Source organism: Buteo buteo, chromosome 1, assembly GCF_964188355.1.
Source record: "Buteo buteo chromosome 1, bButBut1.hap1.1, whole genome shotgun sequence".
Classification (NCBI taxonomy): domain Eukaryota; kingdom Metazoa; phylum Chordata; class Aves; order Accipitriformes; family Accipitridae; genus Buteo; species Buteo buteo.
In genome coordinates this window covers 34,059,461-34,075,344 of record NC_134171.1, presented here as the reverse complement: position 1 = coordinate 34,075,344, position 15,884 = coordinate 34,059,461, and the positions used below count along the sequence as shown (strand labels likewise).

At 41.1% G+C, this 15,884-nt stretch overlaps 1 protein-coding gene across 1 annotated transcript; it reads left to right on the top strand.

Moving 5' to 3' along the window:
• Positions 1-11,958: 11,958 nt before the first annotated feature.
• LOC142037286 (general transcription factor IIE subunit 1-like) lies at positions 11,959-15,843 on the top strand. Its single transcript, XM_075041563.1, has 4 exons — positions 11,959-12,421; positions 13,788-13,989; positions 14,502-14,728; positions 15,127-15,843. The coding sequence occupies exons 1-4, from the start codon at positions 11,974-11,976 to the stop codon at positions 15,516-15,518; spliced, it is 1,269 nt and encodes a 422-aa protein (XP_074897664.1). The 5' UTR covers positions 11,959-11,973; the 3' UTR covers positions 15,519-15,843.
• Positions 15,844-15,884: the final 41 nt, after the last annotated feature.

Sequence of the window (15,884 nt, the reverse complement as noted above, 5' to 3'; positions counted from 1 at the left end):
CCAGCCATTGGCATAGTCTCCCCAGGGAAGTGGTGTATTCCCCAACATAGGACACTTTTAAGATTCAGCTGGACAGGGTGCTGGGCCACGTTGTCTAGACAGTGCTTTTGCCAAGAAAGGTTGGAACAGACGATCTTTGAGGTCCCTTCCAGCCTGGTATTCTATGACTAAAAGATAACCTTTAATCATCCCTTGTTTCAGTAACTACATTACCAGCTTACAGCAAACTCTGTTCTTATTAGAGGCTCTCCCTCCATCAACACTGGAAGAAGCAGGGACAAAAGCAGTGCTACTTGCCAAATAGCTTTAGCAGCTGATAAAGAAACATGGCTTCTGGTTGAAAAAAATGAAGCACTGATACTCTAGGCCATAGAACAATGCTTATAGTAGCACAGCAAGAAGCAATTCAAAGGGGTGTAAAGCATTGACAGATCGAGAGCATGCAGAAATCAGCATCCCGCTATTTAAACTGATGCTAAAAAAAAAAGGGCTAGTCCAGTTGTACATCTGATTTTTTTTTTAACTAAAGTATGCAGGCAGAAGCATGTTAGCATGATTGTACTACCAGAGTCCATTTTAACCTCAGTCATGAATACTGAACATATGTAAACCAAAATCAACATAGCAGCATGATTTAGATTAGGGAAAAATGGATGTATAGTGTGAAATGCAGCTTCTGGGACATTTGATTCACATAAAATGGCTGAACCAAGTCAGATGTTACAGTCTGTACCGTGAAGAGCAATTCATATACTTCTGAGTTTGTACCTTAATCTGGCAGGGGGTTGTTCAGATTTATTTGGAATTAGTTGCGTAATAGCCATAATCAAATTATTTTGTAATTTAAAAATAAGTAAGTTTACTTCCTTAATTAGTCCTGTCCCACTTTAGCATATGTGGAGCAAGGCAGCATAGTCTATTTACAGTCATTAACTAACAAGCTTTAGGTATGTACCTTGTGCAAGACAATCCACGTTTCCACACTGGAAATTGCTTTACAATTGCAAAAGCTCAGCTAAATCCCTTGTGTGTCTGTCCAGACCCTGAATGCCTATGCCTGCTATTGACTTAAATAAACAAAGCTATTGAAAAACAAAAACCCCAACAACTATGTCTTACTGTGTCTGTCTTAATATAGAAAAAGTGATGAATGTGATTGCTTATTGATTTAACCTTCATCTGTCAACTCCAAAAGCACTTGTTCTGAAGATTTTCTCAAGCCTGACAAAAAAGTTCAATTTGCTCTTATTACAGATAGAGACATCTATTTTTAGTATCAGTTTACTGCCTCCCCCCTGCTTCTGCTGCCCTAGGCACTGTAATGGAAGATAAGACCATTTCACTGAAGAAACATATACAACTACTCGCAACTTTGGAATTTAATGTACCTGCTTTTTTGGGTTTTTTAAACAGAAAGACACAAGGAATGAAAAGAAGTATGTTTCTTCATATTCATTTGCTATACATGTAGTTGAGGTACCTTACAACCACTGAGAGGGCGGTCTGATTTTTATTTTTTTTAGGTTTGTTTTTTCCCCAGGTCAAGTAAGCAACCGTATGGATTTTCTCTTCTAAGTTTAAATAGGAGGTTTACATAGCTTTCCTAGTTCTGTTGTGAAAAATCATCAAATGGTTGCAAAAAAAAATAAATTTAAAAAATGTAAGCAACAAGACAAACATTTATTATTAGTGCATAGTCTAGTTCTATGAAGAGCAGCCTCAGTATTTTAGCTTCCAGCAGATTTTAACTGTTAATGTAAATACAGAGTTAATCCAGTTTATTCTGAACTTAATTAAATAAGTCATTACAGGAAAGACAAAGCATTTGTTTGGGCACTGACATTTAAATGCAAAAAATGTCAGTTTGCCAAGAAAATTTTATACCTCTACAATTCAAGAAACCCATGCAGTGAAGCCCCATACCATTTCAGAGGAAGAAAGAATGGCATCTCCCATGTCAAAAAGCAAAATGTTGGCAGCTAGCGAGGACAGGAGAATCCAGGAGAGGAATTTGATTGTAACAAAACCAAGCAGTAGTTCTGGGACACGTATGCGAGTGAGTTTGCATTAGAGTCAGTAACAAGTTAAGGCTTTGCTTTGAAGCAAAACTCCAGAGCAGCACCCACAGATGTTCTGGAAATTACCTGCAAGGAAAGCAGCAAGAGTAAAGAGAAGACTCGAGCTGGAGCAAGCAGGCATGATGGAGAGCGGACTGACAGGGAGCAACCAAGAGCCTTAGGCAGGCGCCACAACTAACAACAAAATACCCCTCCCTCCCAGGACAAACACCTGTCCCACCTTCACACAGCCAGCCCTTTGGGCTTACAGGTGGAAGGAGAAAGAAATGCGAACAGAAGGCTCAAAAGCTTGGATTTCACCTTAGTGGCAACAGCTGGCAAATGACCTGCTTATGCCACAGATCATCAGATGGACTTCCCTGCTTTTGGAGGACCAAAAGTGTTGGTGAGAAAGGCACACCCAAGCTCACCAAGCAGCAAAACTTCTCATCCTTTGCACCAGAAGAACAAGATGAGCCAGAAAGAGTAATGCTCAACGAAAGCAGTGGCAGAAACCACAATTTGCCTTGGGAAGAAAACTCCAGATATTTATGCTTTTTATAAGAAGCTGCCTTTGACTGTTGAAAGAGTCTGAAACGCAACATACTGATTGGCCAAATACTGGGATCAAGTAGCAAGCAGATGATGTGGTTGTTCCCTCTAAGTCTGCCTACCCGTTTTTCAGAGCATCATAACTTGAGGTATCAAAGATTTTAAAGGCCTTTTGTAGCTAAGTCTGCTCCCACACTCTGTTACTTAGAAGAGAGGACAATAATTATAAAGGAGTTAGTGTGTTTACATACCAAGAAGCACTGTACTCAGGACGTTTTCTGATCTACAGTGAATCAGCTCTGAATTACATTAATTGTATATGGGACAACCTCTCTTGGTCTAATTTGTTTTGCAAAGTTTGTTCTCCTAGCTCAAGGGTTATGTGCAAGCAATAGGATAATCCCAGTAGTGAGGCTGCCTCTGTTGGGTACTCTGTATTTAAGGTAACTCCAGTCATAAGGCTTGCTTAAGGTTTTCCACTATTAGTCTTGTCTTTCTTATGATCTTGCTAAGCTTTCTCTATTAGGCAGATCCCCATCGTACAAAAAAATTCATCCCTAGACTTTTCCCTCTTTATATTTCAGTGAAAATGGTTCATTTTGTTAAGAAAAATAATATTTTTTTTGTCTGTAGAAAAGAAAAAAAAAGATCACAAGCATTGGGTTGTAGCTAAGTGCTGAAGTGCCATCTTGTTTTTAGAGCAGAACTTTAATTCAAGTACCTGGACAGGTTTGGATTAGACATATCTTTTCTCAGGCTACACCCACCAACTGAATTACACCAGTATTTAAACCTTTATGTAGTTACATATAATTTGCATCAACTTAGTTCCCCCAAATGCTACATCTGCATTCCTGTAAGAGGTGTACATGCACCATCTCCTGAGAGCTGGAAACAGTTCTCTTAAGATAGCCACGTCCAGCTGCAGAAGGTATCCCTTCCGCATGAACCATGTGGGAAAAGAAGTAGAAGCAACTAGATGAAGAGGGGAAAACATGAAAAAGGAAAAAAAAAAAAAAAAAAAGAGATGAGCAGGAGCCAGGGGGTCTGGAGATGTCAGAGGAAAGAGAAGTAAAATAGAACAGGAAGACAGCTGAGAATGGCAGGCTATGAAGATCTAGCAACTGCAGTATACTCCTCCACTGACCCCATTAATTCCTAAATTAATCATTCCATTGCTGTCATCTGAAACCCCAACCAAACTGTGCCTCCCCACCCACAGCGGCCTATGTGGTTAGTAGCTGCTGTTACCACATTTTTTCAAATTATGCTGAGACAGTAGATCTAAACTGATCCTCTAAGAAAAGAATATTGAAATTAAAAATACATATTATCCCAAGCAACCATTCTTTAGATTTAAACCCAAGATAAATTACATTAAAAGTATACTAAGGCTGTGAAGCGTACAAGCTTAGCAGCCACTCATTCCCCTTCCTTCTTGGATGGGATACAGTCTCTTTGTATGATCCCAAAATTCCTTTTACAGAGATCTCTTGTTTCACTCACTGCACAGGACAGGCTGTGTTCTTGTGATGAATGAGGATGGCATAATAAAGGAGAAAGGCTTCTGCTTTGTTCCAGCTTTCAAGACAGTAAATAAGATAAAGCCTTGTGAGAGAAAGGATGGTGTTACAGACCAGGTACATCTAAGTACCTACTGGGACAACTGAATTCTCACCCCATTTCTGCCAGGTGCTGCACAGGCAACCCAGTAGGTTGTGTTTGGCCAGTACCCAGTCTGTGATACCAGTGGTTATATTTTGGAAATACTGATCACAACAGCAGTCCGGACAGAGGGAGCTATGCTGCAATCATATGAAGTGCTATAAAACATATCCTAATTTTTTACATCTCAGTTTAGGCTCTTAAAACTATCCAGCAATCTTGGTATCAAATTCTGTACCTCAGAGCTCCATATGTAACACAGGCACAATATCGTCTATCTTTCTAGATATCGGTAAGATTAAAACATAAACTAATCCAAAAAGAGGTCTAAAGCCCTCAAAGTTGATTTAGTTCAATACCAGCATGCCTTCAAGGATCATGGAATTAAGTAATACAGGGAGAGTGCCATACAAAAACTGGTAAGAAAATGAATCACCTCAGTGCAAGGTTTGGATGGTTCACAAAATAAGCAGGGTTCAGGGCCATACACTTGAGTGCTAAACATTAACATCCCGCTTGTTGGCTGAGGCAGAGACTTTGTGAAAGGGCCAGCATGGGGAAAAAGAGGAGAGGTGTGATTAAGAGCCCTGTGTGTACAGGGCAACAGGTTACATACAGGCACTTACTATAATCCTGTTGTTTTCTTATCTTGCAGTGCTTGAATGTATGAGCTAGACAGCTAGAAACTTTATTTTTAAAACTGAGGGCTGGGTATCAGTTGGTGTGGAAAATACCAGATACAGCAGAACACAGCTTCCATGTGCCTGTCCAGGAAACAGCAGCTGGTCACCTGGAGAGGACAATAAAGCAACTTATAACAGCTCCCATCTATCCAAGGTGCACATCACAGCCTCCCACCAGGTCATCTACACCAACCTCTGCTCTGCCAACAGGTAGAACATACTGCATTTCCTCTGCGAGGATCCTGATTATATGTTTGCCCCCCAAAGCAGCAACCCACTAATTTTCTCCTTCAGCCTCTGATCAGACTCTGTATTTATTTCTCCAACCTGAGACTGCTCAGTTGATTATCTGCCTCCTTTTCATCAAGTAGCCTGCAAGTGCAGTGCATGCCCACACCATTCAAGATAAACATCCCAGGCATCCAAATGGGTTTGAAATGAAGCCAGGCGACTTTGCCTGTCCCCATCTCAAGCTCCTGCTTTCAATAACGTCCCTGTTACACAATATCGCAGCAACATACCGGCACAAATCCTGCTTCCCACGGCCCTCGGTGCCAGGGCTTCCCGCAGTCAGAAATACCAGCTAAAACCACACTTTTTCTTTTTTTTTGGGGGGGTGGTTGCAATTTTCACTCCTGCTCCGAGCATACAGGACAAAGGCAGCACAGCATGAGCCCATATAGAATTGCCTCCCAGCCACCAAAGAGGCAGACACCTGGCTGAACAGCACCTTTGCTACACAGAGATTTACTTCTGCTACATGGAGGTTAACTGTCCTTGCCGAACAACCCTGGTGTTGTCAGCCGCAGCTTGCGCAGGCGATTGTGATTTCCTGTTTCTGAAAGCGGTGTTACCAGCCAGACCATCACTCTCCTTAATTTAGAAAGCTATTTTGTGTTTTCTTGTGATCTGGTTCCACACCTCCACAGGCAGGCTGAGGACTGTAGAATGAATAACAGCGCTGAGGTTACATGACACTTTCCCTGTTCAAAACAGTCGGCGAGGAAACCCACAGGTATTATTCATTGTAAACATTTCCCAGAGACTAAACCCAACAGGTACGAGCAAGTAGTCTTGCTCCTTTGCATTTTCTAATGTAACAGGACAACAAAGGAGCATACTTGAGAACCACTATATGGAATGAGGTATATCTGCTTAATTTTACCTGTGTGAACATTTTAAATTTGCAGTTGAAGGTTTATGCCAATTATACTTCTCAGCTGTGGGTATCTGCCGAATAGTTTCTTATTTGATGGGAAAAAAAGAGCAGTAGCAGGGTTTTTCCCAGCATAAGGCATGAAACTGATCCCTTGCTACTATAAATCACAAACAAGAGCAGAGCTAATCTCAGGGATTTTTTTTTTTATAGTCACCTGTTCCTGCAGTTTCTAAACTGCAGTCTCAAACCTCTGAAGTATTTTCAAATCTAAATTCTTGCTACAGCTACTAAACTATGAGGTTTCTTTTCTGATATTGACTATTTCTCAGAGGCACTACCTTTTGTAGTGGCATTTACAGATGCCAGTCCCACAACCTGTCCTATACAGACAAGGTGCTCCCACCTTTAGGGCTCTCCATGGACTCATGTGCCAGGTAAGTTGGAGAGTCAGAATTCCAGCAACAAACAGCAGCAACAAAAGCACAATACATGCTGCAACACGTACCAAGGAGACCTAAGTCACATCATCACAAAACACCTGCCTCCACTTGCATATATTAAAAAAACATGAAAGACACATAGATTTGAGATGGAATATGATGATTGCAATCCTAACAGTATTCAGCATTTTAACCTTGGACTGTACAATGTCTAGCGACCTTATTTCAACATTGTTTTTAAACACAGATGTCTAACCCATAAAAGAAAATAATACTACCCATAAGTTTGTCTTCTAGAGAAAAACAGTGAAAAACTGCTTTTTGTTTCCTTTTGAAGATATAAACCACCTAAAAAGATTAATAAGCAAAAATGCAAAAAAACTAGCAAACATATACATTCCAGCTTTTTTTCTTTACAAGATATTCAAGTTTCCAGGTTGATTTGGTTAAAAAAGCTTCTAAAAAATTATGTAAATTACCTGTACTAAATATTTGGTTTACAACAACAACAACAGAGTTAATTATTATGTTACTTTTAGTCTTCTAAAGTCATGCTAATGAAAACACTAATCAAAGATTACAGTCACTTACATTTTGAGTCCTTGCCTGATGTAGGTGGATTTCATTGAGCAATAAGATTTATAACTTCATCATAATGCAATGTCTACAAGGCTGAATTCACTCAGTTGCTAATGAAATGTGATTTGGGGACCCTCTTGCTCCAGCTGGGTGATAATTAGGGCTTATCACAGATAGGTCTAGGAAAAGGCTGGAAAATACTTAAGCTTGTTTTGCAGTTACTTTGAACTTTTAGGAAGGGAGTGATTGTTCTACAGTGATCAGCCTGAAGTTTTCTGCCTATACAAGAGAGGTAATGGTAAGGTTTTCAACTTACTTGCAAATGATATAGTTATATGAAGTCTGACAAAAGACTACTTTAATAAATCTTTCTGGTTTAGTGCCTTTTAAAGTGTGAGATGGGTAGTTTGCCTTCTTAGGCAGCTCAAGTAAAATGTTAATTAAGCAACTGGCTTCAGAGAAACCTTGCAGAACTTGCTCTATATGATGCCTGTTAACTTGAAATTCTGCTTTTGATAGTTGCCTGCCAGCACAACAAGCAACTCTGTGTAGGTTTCCCAAAGCAAAAAGAGGATCCTAAAGGTAGTTCCTGCTTATGGGGAAAACAAGGTATTGCATTCCTCTCTCCTTAATGAAGGCTATAATGGCTCCATGTTAACTACAAGCAGAAGGGCCTCTCGGGCATCTAAGTTACTGAATAATCTTAAAAATAATCAACTTAATAAGAAGGTAGCTCCTACCCTTGTAAAAATAGGTACTTTAAAAGCAGCTAAAGGTCGAAGCTAGACTATGACTTGTAAGGTTTCTTGTCTGTACATGCTATCAGCTGGGAAAAAAAAACAAACAAAAAAACCAACTACATAAGTAGCAAAATACCTGTCTCCTTGATGCAGACTGCAGTTGAACTACGGAGCAGTTTCCTATTTAAAGCCCTTCTATCTCTGCAGGGAGCTGCTCCTCTTCCTTCTCCTTTCCTTGGTAAGGGTGGTCTCAGGCTCCTCTTAAAGGAGAACTGCTGCCTGTGAACTGAAAACTATACAACAGCTTTTAAAAATCAGCAGTTTTCCTGAATTGCAAGACTTCAGATTTGACAATTATAAGATGGAGAGGTTTTTCAAAATGGACTGGAGAAATACAACCTCAAATATACCACAGCACTGTAGAGAACGCTCCCCCCCCCCCGCCCCGTTTTGATTTTATGTAGTTTTTACTATAAAATTCATACAGTTTTGGTCCTTCTGTAGCTTAAAGGAACATTTCTTGAGGGGTTTGTATTTTCCATGAATATTCTTTACTCAGGGCAAATTCAGCCATTTTCGTAAAAGAAAGCCATTTCTTTTTATATTGAACCAAAGGCTTGTGTATCTAAATTTCCACTGCAAGTGGACAGTGAGTTCTATGGATTTGTTCTTGAAAAAAGCTTTTCACTTGTCTCCTAGGATATATTAAGAGTATTTACACTACATGTTTATGTATGGGGTGGTTCTGTTGTGTGGGTGTGGTGGGCTTTTTGAGTGTGGGGTTGTTTTTGTTTTTTTCTTTTCCTGAATAGTTTACACTGTTGTAAGACTCTGGACCTGAAAAGTTTTTAACATCAAGGTGCTTGGAAGCACCTCAGCACAGTCCAGACTTCCTAGCACTTCGAAGTACTACTTGCTTTAGAGATGCAAGTATGTGATGCAGGTCTGGGATAAGGAGTCATCCAGAGACTTGATAAGTCAGCAAACCTCAAGCTTACACTTCAGGTCCTACTTCTTCCTTAATGATGTTATCTACTTATCACACTCCCTTTGAAATTACTTCATTCTGTATTTGACTTAGGGTAAGAAAAAAAGTCATGAAACCTGCTGCTAATGCAAGTCCTTTAAGTGTCAGGGTTCTGCCTCCATTAGCCAAGGACAAGATGCAGAAGTGTTTTTGTTCTTTATTTTTGATAGTGCCACAATCCAACTGGTGTTCATATAAAACTAATCCACACAGAGGGCACCTTGGCCCTTTCGGAGATGCTAGCCCAGACTAATGCACGTGACTGGTACTGTATCCAGCACAGATGCTGGGGCTGCACTTAGTGCTCCTCAGTGGGGCTGGACTGGGTTACAGAAATACATGATGGCTGCTTTCCTCTGGGCCTGTACTGGAGGCTACAGTGCCTCTGTTCTGTGGGCTATTTGCCCACAGCGTAGAAGGACAAGGCTTGGTGCTCTTCAGAGCCCGAGGCAACTCAAAGCCATGCTCCTGATCTCTGGAGCTGGGGCTGGCTCAGGACACTGTCCGTCCTTCCTTCCTGCTGAGCATAAGCCACTGCACAGAAACAAACTCCAAATCTGTGAGGCCAGAAAGAGGAAGAAAGAGAAGTCTTTAGCATAAGTTAGCGTACTTTTCTGTGGAAGAAGTCTGATGTTTGTCTGTGCTCCAGGAATCTTGTGTGTTATGCTCAAGTGACCCTGGGCTTAAAACACTGGAGAGTAGATGTGGGAATCCTGCCCAGAGCCCTGGGTCAAGAGCAGTAAATCTCAGCTGTCCTGCACACTGGTGGCTTCTCTGTTTGAAGCTTCTTGGCGATTCTCAACATACAGATCATCTCCTCTGCATACCCTTATCCTGACTTCAAAGGAAAGCCTACTCAGCTCTAACAGCAAAGAGCCCTTGCTGTGGATAGGGAAAGGAAAACTGCCTGCTGAGTACAGCTGGGGCATAAACATGGTCGAGTGGCTCAAGGATAGCCACCATGCTTGCTAACTCGTTATCCAGTAGGTCTGCATATGGTTTTATCTAGCAGAAAATGCACTGGCAACTTGAGGTAGCTCATCCATCAGGGAAAGAGGTGGAGATGGGATTGCAGTCAGCAAGATTTTATTAAACTCCTATTCTCTTTTCGGCAGATGGAGTGCCTGACTAGAGTGTGTCCCTGTCCCACCACAGGCATGTCTGCACGCATACACAGATGGTGTGTCCTACCCTTGCTAGGGCTTGACTCTCAGCAAGAACAGGGTTTAGCTTCTGGGAGACTTGGTTGAACACAAGCTCAAGGTCCCGTGCTTTCCTGCCTGCAGAAGGGAATATTGCTTGTCTAGTCATGCAATGAGCTATGCTGCCCTGCTAACACTTGACAGTCAGGTGCTCTGTAGCTAAGCCTCTTTTGAGGATGAGGACAAAGGAGAAGTGAATGAGTAAAACTATGAAATTGCTTCTTCCTCAAGGCTTTTGTGAAAAAGCATAGAAATGCTCTTCTTACAGTCTGAAGAGGACTGTCAAGGAGCTGACTGACATTCCCAAAGCTTCTCTCCTTACTATGGTCAAATTTAACTCTCTTGGAACAGAACAGAAGAATTTAAGTTAGACAGGACCTCTGGAGGCCATCTGGTCCAACCCTTGCTCGTGGCACAACTAATCTCAAAGCAAGGTCAGGCTGCTCAGGCTATTGTCCAGCTGAAGCATGGAGACTCAACCTCCTCCCTGGACAGCCTGTTCCAGTGTTCCCCCACTCTTCCTGTGGGAAATTTAGGTCACTGTGGCGCTATTGCTTTCAGGGTTTCCAGAGCCTCAGACCAGCACATTTACATTTGGTTTAGTTTATCCAAAAGGAAGTGCTTCCCCTGTGAGATGCAAGTTTAATTATGGCTCAACTACTAGACTATTGCAAATAGGTTTTGCTTGTTTAACTACGGTTTCTGATGAAGGTCACCTGGAAGCTCTATGTAGCAATATGCAATTACCTGGGCTTGAGCAAGGTGCCCCACAGCATGGATGCCAGTGCTGGCAATGTACTGTGCCATAACATGCCATCCCACTACCTGCCCACCTTCTGATCCAGTGGCTACACTGGCACAGTACACCTGGCTGCACTTTGCATGGGTCTCTGCAGAGCAGTCTGGCTAGAGGCTGCGGTGTCAAATATGACTGTAGGATTTTAACATGCCTCAAATAAGGGACTTGGGATGTGGCTTTACAGAAACATATCTCAATTTTTTTTCTTCTCCCTCCACTCCTTATTTATAAGAAACATTTAGGACAGTTTTACTGATTAAAATTAGCTACATTCTAGTTAATGGGATTAGGAATTGGTTGTTGCCAGAAGCCCTGTTTCTACAGGGGAGAAGAGTACTTGAGGAGGAAAATGTTGTGCTACAGATGTTCCCTGGTGATTTAGTGTGGTGGAGCAAGTAGGCGCAGCCCCAAACACCCTGTACTGAATGAGGGCAGTGCCAGAGAAGATGGAGCATCCTGTGCCCCAGCTTTGCTAGGCCTTTGACCACAGCATGCAGCAGAGAAATCACAGACAGCAAACTAAAGGTTGCTCAAACACCTCTTGTGGCTTTGCCACAAAGGGAGATGTAGTCTCATCTATTCCACATATTGTTATGAACTAAGCTAAAGATTTCTTGCCCAGCTTTTGTCCTGACCTTTGCTTTTGAAGGCACGTAGTGTTCACTCAGACCTTACCTGGCTGGCCATGAATGAAAACAGATACTTCACGCAGACCTAGACATGCAAGTTAACTGTGCTGTCTTCTGTAAAGAGGATTGTAACGAACTTGCTGTAACCCATTTTCCTCGATATCTTCTGTAGGCTTTTACATAAGAGGACATGAATATTTCAGATGTAATCATTGTATTTAAAGATTAGGTAATCTCTGATATCTATTGATACCTTCCCCATATCCAGGTGCGGGTTAAGGATTTTACATTGATCTATTCAGTGAAGACTCTTACAGAAGTGAAGCGCAGCAAATGACCTGCTTTATACCTCCTCGTGAGGGCTAAGAAAGGTTCACTACAGCTCACCTCCCTTCTGTTTGTTGTACAGCACTTCTGCCTCCGACAGTGGTTCAGCTCCTGATGGAAGAGCAAAACATTATCACAGAGGTCCCAGCAACCCTAAAGCGCCTGGCCAAATATATAGTGCGTGGTTTCTATGGAGTAGAGTACTCCCTGGCCCTCGATATACTGATCCGCTACCCCTGTGTGAAAGAGGATGACTTGTTACAGTTGCTCAAGTATGAACGTAAACAACTGCGTACTATCCTCAACACACTCAAGGCAGACAAGTTTGTGAAGCTGCGTATGCGAGTTGAAACGGGGCCTAACGGGAAGAGCACCAGGCACAATTACTATTACATCAATTACAAGGTGCTGGTGGATGTGGTAAAATACAAACTGGATCATGTACGTCGGAAAATAGAAGCGGATGAGCGGGATTCAACTACCAGGTCCTCTTTTAGATGTCCATTTTGCTCCAGCGCTTACACGGACCTGGAAGTCAATCAGCTCTTTGATGCATTTACAGGTATGTTGCTTATATTGTTTATTTGCTCTTATCTTAAAGAATAACTCTGATAGCACAAAATTGGCTCCTGTGCAAACTTTGCAATAAAAGCATGTTTGTTAGGATATACTTCTCATTTGCTGGTGGACAAGGGCCTGGGACAGGAGAAGCTGGGAGGTGAGGGTAAGAGAAAAAGCTGTCTCTCTAGAACAGGCCAAGCAAGAGGAAGAATAATCTTGAATATACAAGCTGGGGTTGGGAATCGGATTCCAGGCCTTAGCTTTGCTATGAACAAGATGCTTAACCCAGTTTAAGATTATTCATCCAAATCTTGCGAGTACCCCTTCCTCGTATGGAAATGAGAATACAGTACTTGCTTTACTCCATTTTGAATGTGTTAGTTAATCCATTTGTGTGTTCAAATCTTCTGATGGAAGAGGTGGACAAGACGGACAAAACTGCTTGCAGCCACCTACTGTAGTAAGCGTACTCAGTTCAGCAGCAGACGAGAGGCATTCTGTCACTCCTGTGCTGGAGATGGGGAAGTTCAGGCTCCTCCCAGGGCAACATGACACATTCACAGCAGAAGTGGCATCAGAGCTTGCGGGCTTCTCTTCTCTAAAATCAAAACAACTAAATAAAGAGTACTCTTTCAAAATGAGTTAAAGTGGCATCATGTTGCAATATGGTAAGCACAGCTGCTGTGTGAACATCTGGGGCATGGTATCTGGAAAGGATGCCAGAGCCAGGGAGAGTGAACTTTATATGACTAACTTGAAATGTCAAAGGTGAAATTAGTGTACTGCCACTTAGTAAAATCATCCCTTTGTTCTAAATGCAGGGACTTTGTCAAGTTACTGAAAGGCAAACATTGAGGCTGGTGATATATTTTAATAGAACATGCTTTAATTATTTTTTTTCTTTAAGACATAAATAATAAGTTTGTAGCATATGCTTTGACCCTAAATGAGTCTTTTTGAACTTCAGAACTCTAAACAACTCCAACAACTAAAACCAGATGTTACTTATGCTTGCAAATGTCTTTTTTCTTACATTTATGGACTAAAAAAAGATGAGATCAGAGAACAAAAAAATAAACCTTACTATCTGATGATAATCTATGCCTAGTCAACTTAACTTTTTCCCCCCAATATAGACATTTCTCTCTTGCACAGCAAGTGTGTGAATACCAGTCTTTCTCCAAAAAGGGGAGGGGGGGGGGGAAATAAGGGCAAGCCTTTTTTTACTTGAGTTCCCTAGTTAATGTGAACAAATGGATAAAGTCAGAATGTTTTGGTAATTGTCCAGGCTGTGGATTTCTTAACAAGGTACTGCAGATCTCTTGTGTCCTATGAACACAAGATTTTCCAATTATGTAACATTGCAGAGACTTTCCGCTGTACTTACTGCAACACTGAAGTTGAGGAAGATGCCTCAGCACTTCCTAAGCACGATGCTCGAACCTTGCTAGCAAAATTCAATGAGCAGATTGAACCTATCTTTGTGCTGCTGCGTGAGACTGAAGATATTGTTCTGCCGTACCACTTGCTGGACCCTCAACCAATGGAAATACCAGAATTATCAGAAAGGTATAAACATAACCCTAGAACTTCTGATCAAGATAAACCCCCCAGCAACTTTCCAGCTGTAAAATCTTTGAAATACTGAACTTGCAGCCTATTTTCTACTCAATTTTGCTTTGTTCAGTACTGTTAGCTTTTTAATGAAGAAGCCTGTAATATCTAAGGCATTCTAAATTATTGTTATGCATTTATAGGCTTATTTTTGCTACCTTTTAAAAATAATTTTCCAGACTTCTCTTTCAGCTAATGTTCATAGCCCTTTCTGTGAGAAAGTAACATTTTTCTATCAGTGTGCTTTATCCAGAGATGCACCACTGAAGAGACCATGTAAAAATCAATGGTTCAGAACCACTTGCCTCTGAGATGAGGTAATGGGGAATGCATATTGTTTTAATATAAAGCACTTGTCAAAGCTAGTCTGTTGACAAAACACAGGGGGGGTTGTCTTTTTTTGAATGGGAACTGGGGTGGTTCTTGCCTGAATTTAACCTGTCCAAAATGGGTGACATTTCATTCAGCTTTGATCAGAAAGTGGGGTCAAGTGTGCTGGAACCCTGTAGCCGAGCTGAAAAATGGGCTGACAGAAGTTCCTCTTCTGGCAACATGTACACCCAAAACTTAGTTATTGATGTCCGAGACTCTGAGTCCAAGAAGAAAATAAGAGAAAAAGCAGCTAAAAAGCAACCTATCTGGATGTCACAGAGCACTGTGGAAGGAGCAACAACATGCACCAACAATAGTGTTGGTAAGTTTCAAGCATTAGCATTAAGTTCAGCAGCCTTACTGCATTTAAATACAGTTTTCCTATTGAAAATGTAGTGAGCTTGGTTTAGAATATAGAGTAATGCTTTGATTCTGCACTAGTGCCTATCAGATCTTAGTTTCTAAAAACTAGTCTTTAGACTGATTTAAGTAGTATTCCTAAAGCCAGAGGTCAGGTACCAGGTCCTGAAATTTTTGGCTGTAACCATGCAGTAACATTAGTGGTCATCTTTAAAGCTGAAAGCTCTTGGAAATGTCTGCACTTTGAAGAGAATTCTAAAGTGTGGGTAAAAAAAGATCCAGAGTAGAAAAAAATCATTTATGTAGGATGCCTAAGGCAACTGTAATTATTGATACCTCTAACACTGTGTTGTGTATTAGGAGTAAATGCTTCTGAAGAAACTGAAGAAAGTGTTAAAGAAACTGTCACTGAAAATGAAATCATCAAGACTCTTCTGATCCATGAATCAAAGTCATTGTCTAGCACAGACCAGGCTCCTGTTGTCAGAAGCAAACTACCTGAATCAGGCAGTGATACCAGTGAGTCTGAGGAAGATGGCAAGCACTCAAGAGGAGGAATGGAAGTAGCAGGCAGCAACTTCAAACAAGAGGAGGAAGAGGAAACACAAGGTCCTATTTTAATGGTAGCTGGTCAGCCTCGTTCATATGGCGAAGTCAGTGAAAATCCAGAGCTTGTCTCTCTCATGACAAATGAAGAGAGAGAAGCTTATATAAAAGTAGGGCAAGAAATGTTCCAGTCTGTCTTTGAATAAATACTGTTATGTGAATATGCAAACTTGTACAGAACAGGTGAAGGCTTCTTTTGAAATAAGACAGTTTGTCTAATAGTTTAACTCATGTTCTTCAAAGTTTACCACTGAAAGTTAAGTTTTGTTTGAACTCCTTACTGTTATGCAAGATAGTAATCCTGTAGTAGGCAAGTACAGTTCAAAATACTGGCATTGCAGCAAAAGCAACCCATGGTTACTATGGGTTTTCTGTTGTCTTAATGCTTAGACTTTGTGAATGCTGTAATTGAGTTTGGAGCATGAATCCCTTCAGGATACAATGGAATTTGATTAAAATAAAGTTTCAAAAGCAATGTTACAATAAATTGCAAGAAATCAATTATTCCACCT

Coding starts and splice junctions, on each gene's coding strand:
- LOC142037286 (XM_075041563.1), top strand. CDS start 11,974: ATGGAAGAGCAAAACATTATCACAGAGGTCCCAGCAACCCTAAAGCGC. Junction 13,990..14,501: donor ATACCAGAATTATCAGAAAG/GTATAAACATAA, acceptor CATTTCATTCAG/CTTTGATCAGAAAGTGGGGT. Junction 14,729..15,126: donor ATGCACCAACAATAGTGTTG/GTAAGTTTCAAG, acceptor GTTGTGTATTAG/GAGTAAATGCTTCTGAAGAA.